The sequence below is a fragment of the Sarcophilus harrisii genome, chromosome 4, assembly GCF_902635505.1.
Source record: "Sarcophilus harrisii chromosome 4, mSarHar1.11, whole genome shotgun sequence".
Lineage (NCBI taxonomy): Eukaryota > Metazoa > Chordata > Mammalia > Dasyuromorphia > Dasyuridae > Sarcophilus > Sarcophilus harrisii.
In genome coordinates this window covers 434,582,387-434,600,088 of record NC_045429.1, presented here as the reverse complement: position 1 = coordinate 434,600,088, position 17,702 = coordinate 434,582,387, and the positions used below count along the sequence as shown (strand labels likewise).

At 46.7% G+C, this 17,702-nt stretch overlaps 1 protein-coding gene across 2 annotated transcripts; it reads left to right on the top strand.

Moving 5' to 3' along the window:
* The first annotated feature begins 266 nt into the window (after positions 1-266).
* Positions 267-15,313, top strand: LYRM9 (LYR motif containing 9). Of its 2 annotated transcripts, XM_012549810.3 has the most exons (5): positions 267-902; positions 6,015-6,092; positions 8,249-8,392; positions 11,305-11,397; positions 13,082-15,313. In XM_012549810.3, the coding sequence occupies exons 3-5, from the start codon at positions 8,267-8,269 to the stop codon at positions 13,097-13,099; spliced, it is 237 nt and encodes a 78-aa protein (XP_012405264.1). In that variant the 5' UTR covers positions 267-902; positions 6,015-6,092; positions 8,249-8,266; the 3' UTR covers positions 13,100-15,313. The 2 variants fall into 2 exon arrangements, with proteins under 2 accessions (XP_012405264.1, XP_031823528.1); XM_031967668.1 differs by lacking the exon at positions 6,015-6,092.
* Positions 15,314-17,702: the final 2,389 nt, after the last annotated feature.

Genomic DNA, 17,702 nt, shown 5'->3' with positions numbered 1-17,702 from the left:
CAAGGTAGGGAGGAGACTAGATATTTGTTGTCAGGGATATTGGGAAAAAGGAAAACCGGTGGGAATTAGTAACCAAGCCATGTTTATCTATAAAGTGCCCTTGTCGTATATGGAGATTCGGAGTTTGGAGGGAGAAATTGGGGGCGAGGGAAGGGAGGTATTTGGTGAGAAGTGAATGGGACGAGGAGAAATTGGTGGGGAGGGAATCCGGAGTACAGTGGGAATGTGGGGGCAGCAGAAGAGGTTGATGGGGAGGACTGGGAGGAGAGAATTGGGGCAGGGAAGAGTTCATTGGAGAGAAACTAGGGAATGTTAGTAAGGGGAAGCGGGGGAAAGGAAAGTGGGTGAGCAAAGTTGGGGGAGGCGAACTAGGGCTTGCTTTGGGTTTCACTTATAAGGGGAGCTGGGGAATCTGGAGAAGTGGCTGGGGAGGAGTTAGTGGGAAAGGAATCGGGGAATCTGGAAGGGAGAGGCTGATCAAGGGAGACCCTGGGGCCGGGATGGGGAGATGAAACTGGCTGGTTGGCCAAGCGGGCGCAGGGTCCCTGGGGGCGGGGTTCCCTCCCTACGCCTCTTCCAGCTTCAGGTTTGATTGACGGGTCCTCAGAGCCCGGGCGGGTAACAAATGGGCTGACACAACGCAGCGGTTCCAGCGCGAGCCCGGCAGAGGGCGCACGTGTTCCTGTCCCTCTCCCCGCTCAGAGCTGGAGCGAGCCTCATCCCGCGCGCGCCCGACGGCCTGGCGCGCGCCCGCAGGCGCCAGCGCCCTTGTGCGCAGACGCGATCTCGTCCCGCAGCCCCTGTAGCCGTTGTTGCCGCCGCCGTTGCCGCCGCCGCCGCCCCAGTCGCCTTCGGCCCTACGTTCCACAGTAGAAGGCGGCGTCGCCCCCCCGCGGAGCTAGGTCAGAGCCAGGGCCCGGGGCGGGAGGGGGCCACGGTGGGGGGAGGGGCGGGAGCTGGGTTCCCGTGGCGCGCGCGCGCCCTGCCGTCCGCGTGGCTCTCTCGGTGATGATATTGACCAGGCCCTTTAATTCTCTCGGTGATGATATTGACCAGGCCCTTTAACTCTCTCGCTGATGATATTGACCAGGCCCTTTAACTCTCCCGGTGATGATATTGACCAGGCCCTTTAAAGTTCTCCCGCGGAGGACGCTCTGCGGGGCAGCTGCGGGGCGGCAGCGCCGTCCTGCCCAGAGCTGAGGTAGCGCCCCCCCCCCCCCCCCCGGGCCCCCCCCCGTGCGCATCGCCCGGGGTCGGAGAGCGAGGACCCCCTGAGAGGCCACCCCGTTATCCTATAGCAGGCCCAGGCTCGTGATGGTCTGACGCTCAACAAAAGGAGTAGTGAGCGTCACAAGCAGAATTTGAACCCATCGCCCTGGACTCCAGGGTCATTGTGCTTTCCGCGGTACTGCGCGGCCTCAGGCCCTGGCTCCGTGACCTTGCTGGCACTCGTAACCTTGGCTCCCAGCGTAGGGTCTGTTGGGTGCCTGGGGAAATGATTTAAACATAGAATTGAGTTGAAAGCTCTTGCTTCAGGCTCCCCGTTGTAAAAACAAAACATTCCCACCTTCACCTTCGTCCTTTTCTCCAATTTCCTGAGAATCCGGAACAGACGGTCGGTCAGCCCATGAAGGACTTTGTGGAGGTCAGGGTGGCGGCCATGGGGCTGCGAGTCTCGCGCTTTTACGCGAACCTTTGCTTTTAGGCCGGCGGTCTGGTCTGGGACCTGGTTTAGATTCTGCCTTTGACACTTTGTAGCCCGGAGAAGGGGTGGATGCAGTGCAGCGCCCTCCCCTGTCGGGCACAGTGCCTGGCAAACCCTCGTTGCCTCTTACCTGTTCATTTGCCGCTGGGCTAGTAGAGGTTCCCTGCACCATATGGAACCCCGAGTCCAGGCCTCCTCCTCCTCCTCCCCCAAAATGCCTAAGGGGGTCCGAAGAGAAAATAAAACAGCCTCTGCTCTCTGTGAACTTACATGAGGTATTGACGGGACGCCTCTGGTTGAGGAGATCTTGCCAGAGTCCTTTCCTAGAAAAGGAAACGAAGTAAGAAAATTGTGGAGTAGATGAGCTGGGGGCAGATTCTTGCCCCAGAGTTTGTGAAGCTGTTAGAGATCTTGATCAAGGGCTTCTTCAAGGGGGTCCTCATTGTAGTCAGCTAATCTGGAGGCTCCTGGAAACCAGTAGTGAGCCATATCCTTGATTTTTAGATTGGGTTAAGTGGGAAGTACTCCTGCTCCTACAGGATCAGCTATCTAGAGTGGAAGGAACCTTAGAGGTGAGCTAGACCCACCTGTCATTTTATTGATGAGGAAACTGAGGCTCAAAGCAAGGTGGAGCCCACTTGTCCAGTGTCGGATGGTTCTGGAAAGAACCAGTGTTCATCTGAGGGCCTCATCCTTCTTTCCCCTTCCCCACCTCCCCTCTCTTCCATACTGCTCTGTTCATACTCACTCTCCCCCTTCTTGGCCTTTGGTGACATTACTCTCCACTTAAACCTCTTGCTATAACAGAGTATCAGCGATTGGAAAGGTTCATAAATCTTAGATTTGAGAGAGATTTCGGACTTAAATTTGTGTCGTGCCCTTTGATTTCAGATTCAGTTCTTCAGAAAGAAAAGCTAAAAGTTGTGTGGTGCTCTGGAAAGAAGGATGGCCCTGGTATCATGGCATCTGGATTCAAATTCTGTCTCTTCTCACTACTACTGTGTGACTATGGTTAGATCATTACTCCATTTGGGCTTTATCTCTATACTGTGCAGCCTGGACCAGCTGGGTGCTAAGATCCCTGCTGGTTCTGCCTTGATGCTCTTCTGATTTGTGGTTTCATTTCTTTTCTCTTGGGTTTATAGCAGTCTAGTTAGTGGAGTCCAATCCTCAGCTTATCCCCACATCCTCCTTTTCTTTCCTTACTGCAGCCTCTCCACCACGCCTTTTGGCTGATGCTTTCCAAGAGAATAACACTGAGAGATTTAATATCCCCTGAGGTAGATGATCCTTTGTTGTTGTGCAGGCAGAGAAACCCAAGGAAAATGACCTAGAACTTTGTAGTACAGAAGGACGTTGCTGAGGCTAGAAAGAGGCTGGATAAAACCACACATTGGCAGCTGGGTTTTGTTTATTTGTTTGTTTTTCAGACCAAGCTTCATAAATTACATCCCAGGTGAAAACTGATCTCAGATGAACTGAGATACATTTAGTTGGGGGAACCACAAAATATTGGACTCAGAAGACTTGGACTAGGTGTATAACCTTTCTGGATCTTGATTTCCTCATTTGTAAAATTAAGTTTTCAAATAGACTGTCCAGCTCTAGAGCTTTGATGCTGTGTTTTAGCTGTAAGACCTGAGAGGGAAATCACTTGGGGTGCAGCTGTCCCTTCATCATAGAATGGATCCAGGCTTCCTGATAGATTCATATTTTACTTATATTTGGCAACTAGATGCTAAAAACAGCTGTTTCTGTGCTTCTGGAGCATAAGAACTGCCAGCACCCTCTAAATTTTGGTCTCTAGGGCAAAGTGCTAGTAGCCCTGCCCTAGTTATGAGCCCCTTTATCCTCTAAATAACTCAGAGTTGGTTGTGCTACTATCTTGAGAGAGTAGGAAGATCACTATAATTTTGGGTTATGGTTTTGGGAATGATGTGGTAGCATCTAGGGCTACTCAGCTCATCACAACCCACATGTTAAATTAAATTAGCATTTTTTTTTTCCTTTTTTGGTTCAGATCTTTAAGTGAACCTACATGGATCAGCTACTGGATATTATTGACTGTGACTAAGTATTCTAATTGAGACCAAAATAACCTCCCACTCATACTTGCTGAATTGGTTCCTAAGGATTGCTTGCATCTTTGGGTAATATTTCAAAGTTATACTCTCTCCAAATGTTCATTTGGAGGGCTCCAGATGGTAGCCATCTGTTACGTGACTAGCAATTTACAATATTTGATTAGCACTTTATATGGCAAGGGTAGACCTGCCAGTAAGTCTTGTGGGCCACTTTGTGAAAGAGTTGGCGATGGCTTTTGGGTTGGGCACCATGGATCTTTGGGTGGCCCTGGAGAGTTAGGCTTAGACTGGTGTAGGCCATCTCTGTCTCTGTCAGGCTGAAAGCTGGAATTGGAAGCTAGTAACCGATCACTGATTGTTATGATTAATAGCTGTGAAAACTAAATTAATTCCATCCTCCTTCATGCATTTTCCTTTGAACTATCACTACCCATATCCATTAGGGAGTTGGATTTATAAGACTGATGTCAAAGCCAGGTCCCGGAGGGCTAGAAAGGCTATGGCTTTCCACAGAGGAGGAGTTCTTGACCTTTGTTGTGTCTCTAATCTTTCCATCAGTCTGGTATGCCTATAAACCTCTTCTCAGAATGATGTTCTCTTAAATTTCTAACATAAAACATGGAAGATTCCAAAGGAAATGAATTATGTCAGAATACTGGAATTAAATTATTTTTATTAATGAATTTAATTTTATTAATACATTTCGTTTTATTCAGTATTTTAATTTGTAGACTCAAAAGAATCTTTGCTTGCTATGTGAGTGAACAAATGAATGAAAAAGCATTTATGAAGTATGTATTGTGTACTCAAGTACCTTCAAGGAAGTTACATTCTCCTGGGGGGAAATGGACGTAGGCTACTTTGGTCTGGAAAATTAAAGGGATAGTGGAAGAGTGTTTTTGAGGAGTTTGACAGCCTTCATCAAGAATAATGACTGAGTTGACTTTAACAGGGTTTCAGAACTGGAAGTTAGGGGGGAGAGAATAGAATGGAAGCTGGAGAATGGGAACAAAGTGGAGCTTTGGGACTGGGGTCAGAGTGACCTGGGAAAGATGGTCGCGCAGCAGTAGGCTATCCTGGGCAGCCAGGAGATTGGCGAGGCTTTGAAACAGATGGCCCAAGAGCACCCATTAAAATGGTGACATTCAGTAATGTGTTGAATGGAATCAGTCCATTTGTTACATCTGTAAAAGATAAATTCCCTGAAGACTGAAAAGGTTTTGTTTTTGTGTTTGCCTTCCTTCCCTCACCATCCCTGGTCTTTTCAAAACAATCCCCCTTCCCCATCTGTGGTACCTTGCAGTTATTGTCATCCTTCTTTTTCCAAGAGTACTAATGACAACATGATTCATGAGTAATGTCTTGACTTTTGAATGAATTGGGTTAAAGTGAGACAAAGTTGTGCAGTTTCCTTTCCTCCTTCCCTTTTTTCTTCCCTCTGTCTCTCCCTCTTTCTTCCTTTCTCCCTCCCTCCCTGATTTTCTCCCTTCCTTCTGTGTTTCTTCTCTCCTTTCCTTCTCTTTTTCTTTCCCTCCTTCTCTCCCTTCTTCCCTTCCCTTCCTTTCTTCCTTCTCTCTCCTTCCTTTTTTTTAGCTCTCTCCTTTCTTTCCCTCCTTCCTTCCCTCCCTTCCTTTATGCTTCTCTTCTTGCCTTCCATCTCCTCTCTATTCATTTATTCACTACATCCTAGAATAGGATGTGGCACATAATTTGCATATAATAAATCTTTTTAAAATAGAATTCTAGGAGAACAAAAAATTACTTTTGGTGTAGGTAGTTTTAGGGGCCCCGAATGTTATATAAAATCAGAAAAAAACAGTTACTAGACTTTTTTTTTTCTTAATTTAAAGCTATACATTGCACTGAGATATTTTTTTTTTTTTTTTTTACAATCTATACAGTCATTTAATATCTGACCCTTGATTTCTTGTTCTTTAAAGTGGGAAAAATTATTCTCATGGGATGAGAAGATAGAATAATCATTAAATGAGAAAGAATGTTGTGGGTTTTTTGGAGGGGGGGGGAGGGTGTCCCATAATGCTTCTGTATAGTTACATTGTTGACATTTTGTTATTTTCTATATCTCCTGCTAGAAATTTTCTCTTGAGTCCTAAGGAGAGCTAAAAAGAAGTCTCTTTATCAAAAGCTATGAGAATAACTATCTCATGGCTTGTTATGAGAAAATAAATTCTCTGATCATTTGTTATTATAATTCATAATAACAGATTCAGCTCTCCCTGAGTTTCCCTACTCATATATTATTCTTTGATCAACGTGACCTAGAGGATCAAGCCCTGGACTTGGTGAGTAGGCTCCTGTCTTGTCTCTGACATTTACTGGCTGGCCAAGTTGCTTGTGTAAAATGAAGTGCTTTGACTCGATGACCTGCAGCTTTTAATTTCTGCTCCTACTGTCTGAGGGAACATGGACTGGACATCCTTTCTGGGCCTCCATTTCTGCATCTCTAAAATGAGGGGGTGGACTTGACCTCTGAGTTTCCTTTCACAATTAAAATCTTTGATCTTACTATCTCTGTTGTCATGAGCGAGACTCTATTTCTCTAAGGCTCAGTTTCCATCTAAAAATAACCATAAGAAGATGTAGCAGCTTGATCGTAAGGTGCTTGTGTGAGGCTGAAAGGAGAGGATGTCAAGTAAGTGCTTTGTGGATATTAAGGCACTAGATCAGGGGTCCTCAAACTTTTTAAATAGGGGGCCAGTTCCCTGTCCCTCAGACTGTTGGAGGGCCAGACTATAGTAAAAACAAAAACTTTGTTTTGTGGGCCTTTAAATAAAGAAACGTCATAGCCCTGGGTGAGGGGGATAAACGTCCTCAGCTGCTGCATCTGGCCCATGGGCCATTGTTTGAGGACCCCTACACTAGATAGCGTCACTTACTAACTTCCCTGTTCAGGTTGAAGTACGGAGTGTCCCCCTTTTGGACAGACACTTGTCAGGACTACTAAGGCAGCTGCTTTGAGCTGTTAATATTCTTAAGTAGTTGGACTGGCTGGTGTTGAATCATCCACATTCTCACCCTGCCTTCATTGGGACCACCTTGGAGAGGTAGCCAAGGACAGTTGTTTTCTCTCCCCTGCATCTCTCACTTGTTCTCCATAGCTCATTAGGTCTTCTAGGGAAGAAGCTGTTTGTTTTGTTTTGTTTTTTTGAGGAAATAGGAAAGGGAGAGAGAAGGTGGCTTTTCTCCCTTTTCTTCCATTTGGCAGCAATAATCAGTCAATAAGCATTTATATAGCACCTGCTGTGTCCTAGATATTAGAAAACTGCCTTGTGAGAATAATAATAATAATGATGATGATGACAATAGTACAAATAATAATAATAATAACAATAACAATAACTAATACACAGTGCCTGGTAATGTGCCAGGCACAATGCTAAGGGCTTTACATTTCTATTTGATCCTCACAACAATTGGGGTTTTATCATCCCCATTTTATAGAAGAGGAAATCAAGGCAAGAGGTTAAGTGACAGTTATGGACTTGCTCAGGTTCACATGGCCAGCATGGATCTGAGACTAGCTGTGAACTCAGGTGGTTCTGATTGGACTCTTTCCCCTGCAGACCCACCTAACTAGCTGCCCGTGTGGCCTTGGACAGTCCCTTCAGTGTACTTGAGCCTCCTTCTGTTCATCTGTAAAATGGTTTGGGTTGGACGAGGGCATTCTGGGGGCCTTTTCCATCTCCAGTTCGGTGATCTTGTGAAAGATAGCACTGGGAGAGACCTTAGAGATGGCCAGTCCATTTCTTCCTCGTATAAATGGTGGAGGCTAAGCCTGAGCCAAGCTCCTAGGTCCAGCATTGGAAGGAGCTGAGACTCCTGGCTCATCCGGTAGTTGGTCCCCCCTGCCCCATGGGGATCCCTTTTCTCCTGGCCTTAGAGCTTCAGTGGGGTAGGAAGGGCTCCCCTTCCCAGAATTCCTTTTTAGAACCCTGAGGTGTCCAGGAAGCCCAGATGTGGCCGCAGCAGGGGGCAGCCCTGGCCAGTCTCAGGAACAACTTTTCAGCTTACAGGAGGATTTGGCTCAATCCATAGGGGAGGGGACAGGGAATCCTGGTCTGTCACACTCAAGGGGTTCAGGGTGTAAGAGCCTTTGACCCCAATCCTGATTCTCTGGAGGCCTGTGTTCCAATCCCATCCTTTCACAGATGAAAGGAAACAGAAGTTGGGGGGAGGGCCAGTAAAGTGACTCGTTCAAGGTAATATATTGGGCCCTTTCTTGAAACTGAGGGGCCCCAAATTCTTAGGGGCTGTGTGACCCTGGCCAAGTCACTCCCCCCTGCCTGCCTCAGTTTCCTCAACTGTGAAATGGAGGTCACACCGGCACCTTCTCTGGCAGTGTGAGATCACATAAGAGGAGAGTGTCTGGCAGTGGCCACAGTAACTGTTCCCTGTCCCCCACCCCCTCACCTTGGGTCCTCTCTCCCGTCCTCTCTAGGGGAAGAAGGTGACGCTGATGGGCCCATTGCCGGGCGCCGAGTTAGTTCAGAAGCCGCTGCAGCTGTACCGTTACTTGCTGCGCTGCTGTCGCCAGCTGCCCACCAAGAACATCCAGGAGCACTATAAGCATGCCGTCAGACAGGTGGGAGAAGAATCCCATGCAGGGGGGCAGCCTCCGTTCTGCTGGCGCCCTGCTCTGGGGAGGGGCAGACTGCCCACCATCCAGTGGGCCCCAGCCTGCTCCTCCAGCCCCCAGCCAACTCCTTCCTTCTCACCCTCGGGGGCCAGCCCGGCCTTCCTGTTCTTGCTCACCCAGGGCACCATGGTTCCCTACCCCTGCCTCTTAGCTGCCCACAGAGCTCAGTTCAGGTGTGACCTCTAACATGAGTGCCTCCCTCACCCCCAGCAACCTTGTTACCCTCAGTCTGAATGTCTGTGACTTTGATGGGTACGTGTTGTCTTCGGAGAGAATGTCAGCTTCGTGAGGGCAGGGACAGTGTCCGGCACAGAGTAGGCGCTTAATAAATACTTGTTGATGGATTGATTTGTACACAGCCAATGCTTAATAGACTGTGTTGTACTTCGCTGCCAACAGTTTTAACTTCAAGCTGTCTTCCCAGCTTTTCTGAATATTCCCTTCGCCAGCAGTTGTTGTGAGCTTGGGAAATGTCTACTCGTTTTCATGCCAGCCAAAGGCAGTCACAGTTACAAAGTTAAGCTGCTGTCGGTGCTGCTGCCAAAAGCAACGACAACAGCCCCCAAACCCAGACTTGGAAGCCCCAAGGCCCAACCTTACCCTTGCTCAGTGCTTACTAATAAGTGGGCGGCGTTTAGAAAGCTCCCTGCAGTCCTTTTGATCCAGATTATTCACCATGACTTCATGTGGTCTTTCCCATTTTCTCAGAAAAGGGACTAAACATTGTATCTAGAGCTTAAATTTACAGATGAAGAAACTGAGGCACCCAGGGGTCAAGTGACTGACCCAGAGTCATACAGCCATTCAGCATCAGAGATGGGATTCAGTCCCAAGGCCTGAGCCCAGAGTCATACAGCCATTCAGCATCAGAGATGGGAGTCAGTCCCAAGGCCTGAGCTGGGAGACAGTTCCCCCCACATCCCCTTCTCTGTCCTACCCCCCTGGCAGCTGTGAGCCAGGTTTCTGGAATTTGCTGACCCTAGGGCCTATAAGCCTCTTCCGGTCAGATTTAAACGCAGGTCTTCCTGCTGCCCATCCACTGTGCCATCTGCTGTTGGGGCACACTTCAAAGAATCATCTCTGATCCATTGACAGAACATCAGAGCCGCAAGGGACCTTCAGCAGCTTAAGGGGGTGCGGTGGATAGAGCTCCAGGCCTGGAGTCCGGAAGACCTGAATTCAGAACCTGTGACCTGTGCAGGTCACTTTTACCTGTTTTCTCCATTTCCTGAACTGTAGGGTGGGGATAAGAACAGCACTCACCTCCCAGGGTTGATGGGAAGACCCCAAGAGATGATAATTGGAAAGCGCTCTTATTGCTTTGTCATTTTGGAGACCTGGCACCAGAACTGAGATCTCCAGATTTCTGGTCCAGAACTGTTTCCATGCTGCCTCTCCTGAAAATATTTAGTGCGGGGTTGCTGCTCCCTCCCTCATACTGCCTGTGTGGACCCTTCCCCAAGGGGAAGTGCTCTGGAGCACCTAGGAGGCCCTTTGGGGCTAAGGTGCTGTTCTAGGTGCTGACAGAGCAGCCTGCACACTCAGGGGCTGGTGATCAGCTGTGAGGGTGGAACTTTCACAAAATCCTCTGGAAGACTGTGGGATGTCATGGTCCTCATTTAAGAGCTGGAAGATACCTTATAGGCCATTTCCCCCATTTTACAAGTGAGAAAACTGAGGCCCAGAGAGAGGAAGTGAATTGCTGGTGGTCACATTGCCCATAAACGGCAGGCCCAGACTTGAAGTCCAGCGGCCTTTCTGATACACTGCAGACTTCTTTGGCCGCTTGTCCCCCACTTCTTTCATATTATTTCAGCACTGCAGTAGGGCTTCTCCTCTCCCGCCTACCCACTGGCACCCACACCAAGTTTATTTTTAATTACAGGATTCCGCACTAATAACAACAATAATATTAATTATATCTACATAGCTTGTATTTAGAGTTTGAAAATCTCATCTGAGCCTCACGGTAGCTTTGTGGGACAAAGATATAATTTCCATTTTACAGGTAAGGATACTGAGGCTCATAGGTGCTAGCAACTTACTCATAACTTTGCATCTTACAAGTGTAAGAGGCAGAATTTGAACACAGGCTTTCCTGGCTCCTAGGACCAGCGCTCACTCCAGTATATTGCTTTGCTTCATGAAGGGAAGGCCCCTCATCAATCCAGGATGGGAGTAAATGGGCACTTAGCAGCCTTGGGTGTCTTTCTGTGTTGTATTGTGGGCTGAAGGAATGAGGGATTCATGCTCTTTTTTGTTTGTTTTTGGCTGAGGCAGTTGAGGTTAAGTGACTTCCCCTGGGTCACACAGTCAGGGTGTGTTAAGTGTCTGAGGCCAGATTTGAACTTGAGTCCTCCTGACTTCAGGGCTGGTGCTCTGTCCACTGCACCCCCTAGCTGCCCCCTAGGGATTCATGTTCTTATTAATTATTACAAGATATCAAAGAGAGCATGAGTTATTAAGAGATTGGAGCCTTGTAATTTCCGTTGGCCCCGACTACATTTCCTAGTGCTCCTTTTCAACTTTTCTGTTAAAAAAAACCCTGTTCAAATGAAACCAAAGGGAAATTGACCCTAAGATGTCTCTTGGGTCGGCATCTAATTTTCTTACGCCATGGCTTGGCTCCCGGGCACGTGGCCCAGCCCACAGATCCTTACTTTCATGGAGAATTCTCCGTATCTGTCGTGGTCGAGTTACTGCCTTGGCGCGGGGAGATTCCACAGTGGGAGCTCCCCACACTTCTTAAGGTTTAAGTCTGGGCTGAGCCTCTCCTCTCACCACCAGTGCCCACAGGCCCAAATCTCCATCATTACAGGTTCCACTCAGTTATTTCTTCTTGTGCTTCCGTCCTCCAGAGTTTCCAAGTCCACGCAGATGAAGACAACCCTGAGAGGATCCAACAGATTATCCGAAGAGCTATTGAAGACGCCGATTGGGTCATGAAGAAGGTGAGCTGTGGCCTTCCCGCGCTCAGCCCTCTGGTCAGAAGTCATGGTGCGAGATGGGCCTGGGGGACACTCCTCAGCCACCAGGGGGCTCCCCTGCCGCACCGTCAGCCTGGGCCCCAGGAAGGTTGTCACCAGGACTCCAGACGCCCTCTAGTCCAGACCCACCGAGGAGAGAGCTGAGGGTTCCCTCAAGGCCACAGAGGCAGCACTGCCAGCCTGGTCCTGGGGTTCGGAGTCGGATCCTAGGGCAGCCCTCTGCTAACAAGGGGCGCTCTTGGCTTAGACATAGGCCAGCCGGCTTGGGGTGCAGCTGCAGCCCCCAAGGGACCCAGACCCTGGGCGTCCTTCTCTCGTAAAGTGGGGGTACGCCCCTTCCCCTGCTGTTGTGAGGTCAGATGGAAAAGCTGCAAACCCGGGCTTTCTGTGCGCCAGGAAGCCCTGAGGTCAGGTCCGGCTTCAGACACTCACTGGCGTGCTGTACGGAGGTGGCTGCCGTGTCCTCCCAGGCCGCAGAGCATTGGGGGGAAATGCCACACTGCTGTGCAAAGGCCGGCAGCTGGCCCACGGTACCGGCCCAGGCCAGGCCAGGTGAGCAGGAAGGGGAAGGGGAGGCGCGGTCCTGTCTGTGGGAATAAGTTAACGAATCAAAGCCTCCCCTTCCCCTGGCTAGCCTTTCTCTCATCAGCCCGTATTTAATCAGCCCTTCTGGGTGCCCTGCCCCGTGCTGGGGAGTTGAGGACATCACCTCCTTTCCCTGCCCCATCCGCCTCTCTCTCCATTAGGGGAGAGATGCTGCAGGTAACGGGGATGAGGGGATGAGGGAGACGGGATAAGAACGGTTAGCCTCCTCCCACCTCAGCCGGTCAGGAAAGGTCATAAACCAGCTTCTGTCCGTCTGACACTTGGATCGGGCCAGAGGTGTGAGTGCACTGGGGGAAGGAACTCCCAAAGAGGGCTGACCTTCGCCTTTGAGAAAATGGTCTTAGAGAATGACTTTGTCACTGAGAGGCCTGGGGTCAGCCAGCCAGCGTGGGTCACGGGCCAGACTTGGCTCCCAAGGCCAGCTCTTTCCTCCCCGGCAAGCTGCCTCTTAGGCTCTGAGACTGCTCAGGCAGCAGCAGAGTCCTCCCTCTCCTGGAGCTCCCGACCTGAAAGGGGAATTAATGCAGAATCAACCCAGGGTTGGGAGGGAGGGCAGTGGCAGTGGGGGAGGGGCATCATTTATTTGGCATCTTAGAGTTTGCAAATCATTTCCTTACAACAGACCTGTCAGGTGAGACTTAGTGTGAGTAATATGTCCATTTTAGAGATGGAAAACTAGGTTGGTGAAGTAGTAGCTCCATTTTGCAAACAAACTCAGCTCATAGGGTGGTCATAGAGCTGGAAGGGATGTAAGAGACCATGGAGTCCAGCAGTTTATCTTACAGGCGTGGAAGCCGCCGAGGCACAGAGCTGTTTGCCTTGCCCCAGGGTCAGGATATCTTATATCTGAAGTGGGATTTGAACCCGGGGCTGCCGAGCTCAGGTCTCGTGCCTTACGTGCTCTGCTTGGTGTGGAGTCACAGCCAGGAGGGAGAGTGGGAGTGGGACACTTGGGACCTTTGAGCTTGGCAGGGCAGAGACCCTCCTCCTGGGCGATGATCGTGCCATCCTCACCTCCTCATGCTCTGTCTCCCTTTTGCAGTATCAGAAGCAAAACTAAAACACTTCTAAGGACTCTGGGGCCCGGAGAGCAAAACCTGTTTGCCGACAGTGGCGGCCCTGAGATGCCGGCAGCGCTGGGATGCCCTATCGGTGACACCCGTGAATACAGAGAAGCCCGGCTGACCCGGTGCCGGCCGAAGGGGAGACGCCTCCAAAGCCACGCTCGCGGGTTCAGCCTCCTTCGCGCCTGGCGTGGCTTTGGGCCGCAGCCGCCTCCAGGGCCACTCAGGGGAGGGAGTTTGCAACTTCATCCCTAAATTTGGCTGCCTACATTTGCTCCTCAAACTCTTATCAGCAATCTAGTTAGAAACAAGGAGACAAGTATTTATTGAACGTTTCCTGTGTGCCGACCACTGTGCTAGGGAGGAGAAAAGAGAATTAGAAATCTCTTGCCTTTCTCTCCATCATCCCCAGTGATTAGCACAGTGCCCGGCATAAAGTAGACCCTTAATAAATGCTTATTGATTGACTGACTGATGTCAGAGTCAGTAATTCTTCCACTCTAACCCTTGTATGCATGCGTTTGTATGTCTTCCCCTGAAGAACCCAGGTTTTCTACCTCACGTCCTCCCACCCAGAAGGAGGGAGATTGAAGCAAGGAAAGAGACAGGTTGCCAAGGGCAGCCAGAGCTGAGAGCGAGAAGGAAAGAGATGGAGGAAGGATTTAGAAGCAGCATGAGTGCACCAGTCCCTTCTGTATGTCCCATCTAGAAAGAATTGGCTTTTCCAAGCTTTTCTCTCAAATGAGACTCTCAGTTGAATCTCACGACAGCCCTATGAGAGAAGGGGATCAGGTCTCTCCATTTAACAGAGAAAAAAAATGGGACTTGGTTAAACAATTTGTTTGGGGAGGTTTTGAATGAGTTTCTCCCAGTAAGTGTTTTTTTCCTTCATTTATTCATATCCTCATTTATCCATACAATGTGATTTTATTAAATAGAGTACAAGTGAAGTTGTAAATGAGTTAGGTTAGATATTAAAACAAAATTAGTCCCTTTTACTTTATCAGCCCTGCAGGAAAACACTTATTGCTGATCAGTGAATATGGAATTAGGACTGAGAGTTGAATTCTTAATCTTTTTTGTGTCTTGGACTCCTTTGGTAGTAGACTGGTCCCCTTTTCAGAAATAATTTTTAAAAGCATAAATAAAATATATAGGATTACAAAGGAAACTGATTATACTGAAATAGTTACCAAAATATTTTTAAAAATCAAGTTCATGAATTCCCAATTAAGTGCTCCTGACTTAGGGGGCTACCATCAAATTACAGATACTAGTTTGCTAGATTTTGGGTGTGAATGGGTGGCACGCTACGGATTATTTGTTTCATTTTTTTCAAGCTTCATCAGTTTGGGGACTCTCCTGCATGGAAACTCTTTTCCCTGATGCACATGAACACTACCTCTGTAACTGGGGTCTTAAAGAATTATTCGGAGAGCAGTGAGAGAAGTGAAGTGACTTGTCTAGGATTATACACCCAATGTGGGTTAGAGGCAGTACTTGTACCCAGGTCTTCTCTGTCTCATGCATTTGAACTCATAATATAGAAGCTGTTTCAGACATATCTGCCAGGCATGAGACTGGGTTCTTCACCATGGCAGCTGTATGACAGCACCCTGAAACCCCCTTTTCTCCCTCCTTCTCCTCCCCCCAGCCAAAAGACCCATACTTCCTCTTGTGCTGGAATTGTATGACTCTTAACTTATTCTAACAAACCCTCCTATATGAAATGGGGAGGGGTGGAGGGAGAAGAAAGGAGAAGGTTAAGAGAAAGGTCACTTAATTTAATAGGTGTCAGCCTGGAAGTTCACCTAAAATGAAGGTCCTTAGTCTTTTGTGAGTCATGGATCCTTTAGCACCAGTCTGGTGGAACTTATGGACCCTTTTATATATTTATATTTTTTAATAATGCTTTTAAATGTATAAAATAAAACACAGAATTGCAGTAAAAAACAGTTCTATTGAAATTGTTACCAAAATGTTTTTTTCCCATCTATATTTATGTACCCCTGAAATTTATCCATTTTTAAGTACTTCTGATCTAAAATATAATTAATTGGGATTAATTAACACCAGGAATCTCTTACCTAAGGAACTGAATATTTGGAGTGATGAAAGAACAAGAGGTTTTGGATTCTGGCTCCTTTGGCAAGAGGCAGAAGGGAAAAACAATGAAAATCCCTTGTTGCCTTTTTTTTTTTTTTTTTTTAAATAGGGTACATTGATGCCCTTTGTTTTTAATATCAGTCCTTTTGAGAAATGCCTTTCCCTTTCTCCCCATAATTTAAAAGCATTAATAGAAAATATCTAAAACAATGGCCTAATTGATAGCGTATTCAACGTTCTGCTCCAGTAGTCCCCAGTCTGAGATTACTTCTTATTTATAACAAATGTGTATCTTGTGTGTTTGCATATTGTCTCCCCATTAGCATTCCTTGAAGGCAGGGATGGTGTGTGTGTGTGTATATATATATATATATATATATATATATATATATATATATATATTATTATTATTATTGCCTTTTTTTATGTCCCTGCACTTAGCACAGTGCCTGGCAAAGAGTAAGGGCTTAAATGCTTATTGACTGACTTGCCATTGATGACCAGCACTGACTGTTCTCAATTGTGAGGATCACAGAGAGTAGATTTAGAGCCGAGCCAGTCTACCTTAATTTCAGTCATGATGGAGCTGAATAAGTCATGTAGCCAAGGTCCTCCTTTTATAGCAGAGCAAATTAAGTACTCCCGCTTTGAGTGTCCAGAAGTATTGGTCGTGGCCTCCAGGCATGGCATTGGGCTTTTCACCAGCTGCACAGTAGCTCCTTCAGTGTCACGTTCAATGCAAAAGCTGGTGAAGATGCCATTTTGAAAGGTCTACAGTCAGTTTCTGAAGAGCACATAGTAACATAATCCATACCTAGGAGGATCGTGGTTATTTAGCAACCCACATGAACAAAAAAATGGCAGTTTTGACAGTTTGAGAATCTACTCGTGGATTATGTGGGTGGATGTATGGAGTTACAGCTGTGACATGAAAGGAAGAGAAGAAATTTGACAAGCCACCAAACAAAGTAGGAGAGGGAATGGAAAAACTGCCATGGTGATATTGGAAGATTAAAGTGACTGACAGCCATCCTTTAATGACCATTGAACCATAGCTGATGGGCACCTGATTGGGTATGACATAAATGGACTAGCATGTGATGAAGATTCACTTTAAAGAACTCTAAAATTCTGTGTTCAAAGCAATTGAGAAATATTTTTGTGCTCAGTAGAGATAACTTGGGGTTTCTTAAGAGGGCCAGTGGGAAGGAAGGTAACACCAGCAAAGAAATCCAGATTCTGAAGGGGGAGGTGAAAGTGTGTCCTCCGAAACAGTCACATTGGAGCCTAAGATTATCTATCACTGTGGTTGAGGTTTACCAAATGGTGATTAATGAGTGGAAGAAATACACGTGTAAGATGTGGTATTGCCTTTACAATCCTAGAGAGCTCCATCAGTTTCCAAAAAAGTATCTTCTAGTACTGAAGGAAATAAGGTCAAAGAAGAGAGAATGATTATGTGATGAATAGTCTGACAGCTGCTCCCATTCCTCCATCCCCACAGGAAAATGCTACAAGGGAATTTTCTCAGACTGATTCTTGACCTTTTGGTGAAAGGATTGAAACAGGTTGGAAATTATTTTACAACAGAACAACTGTATCCATTTGAAGTTCAATGAAAAACAGTGTATCTGGCTTTATTCTCCCATGAAATTCTCAAAGGAAATTCTGTATCTGTCCACGTGTGGCATTGTGGGTATTTTTACATTGTCTGGGAGAAAATAGTCACGTAATCCTTACCTAGAAGGATCATTTGCTTACATATTACCACCTTGAACCCAAATAAATTACAATTGCATAGTAAAATTATTATGGATTCTTAACCTGGAGTCCATGAACCATCTCCTTCCCAAATGGATTTATGAATAGATTTGTGGGGGGTATGAATTTGAATAGGAGAAAAACTTGGTTTCCTCTGTAAGCCTATGTCAATTATGTGGTACATTTTAAAACATTCTGAAAAAGAGTACATAGACTTGGTAAAAGGATCCAGGACATCAAAAATGATTGAATCCTTGCTCTAGAATGATTTTGCAACTAATTATGCTATTGTTTGTGAATTTTTAAAATTAATTTTAATTTAAAAAACAAATGAAAAATGTCATCCATTTTGATGAAATTTTTTTGAAAGTCGATTCAGGTTTAATGTATTTAGCTTACTTAATGTCCTTAAGCTCAGTATATTTAACTTCTTAGAATGTGATTCTTATCTTTTTCCATTTTAAGTTGTCATGGAACTTTGTCTATAAGATGGACTAGTTTGGGGAGTAGGAGGAAGTGGAGACATCTTAAGTTGTTTCATTTCCTTTTTTTTTTTTTTTTTTTTTAAACTTTGGTCTTAAGAGATGTCCAGAAACAGATTTTTCTTTTCCAAAAGTTTGAGAAATGTGGGTTTCTATTTGAGAAATTAGGTTAAAGGAGAATTTAGGGTGAATAACAGTGCCGCCATGGTTTTTAAAATTTTGCTCTCTATTCTTTAGTTCTGAAAAAACA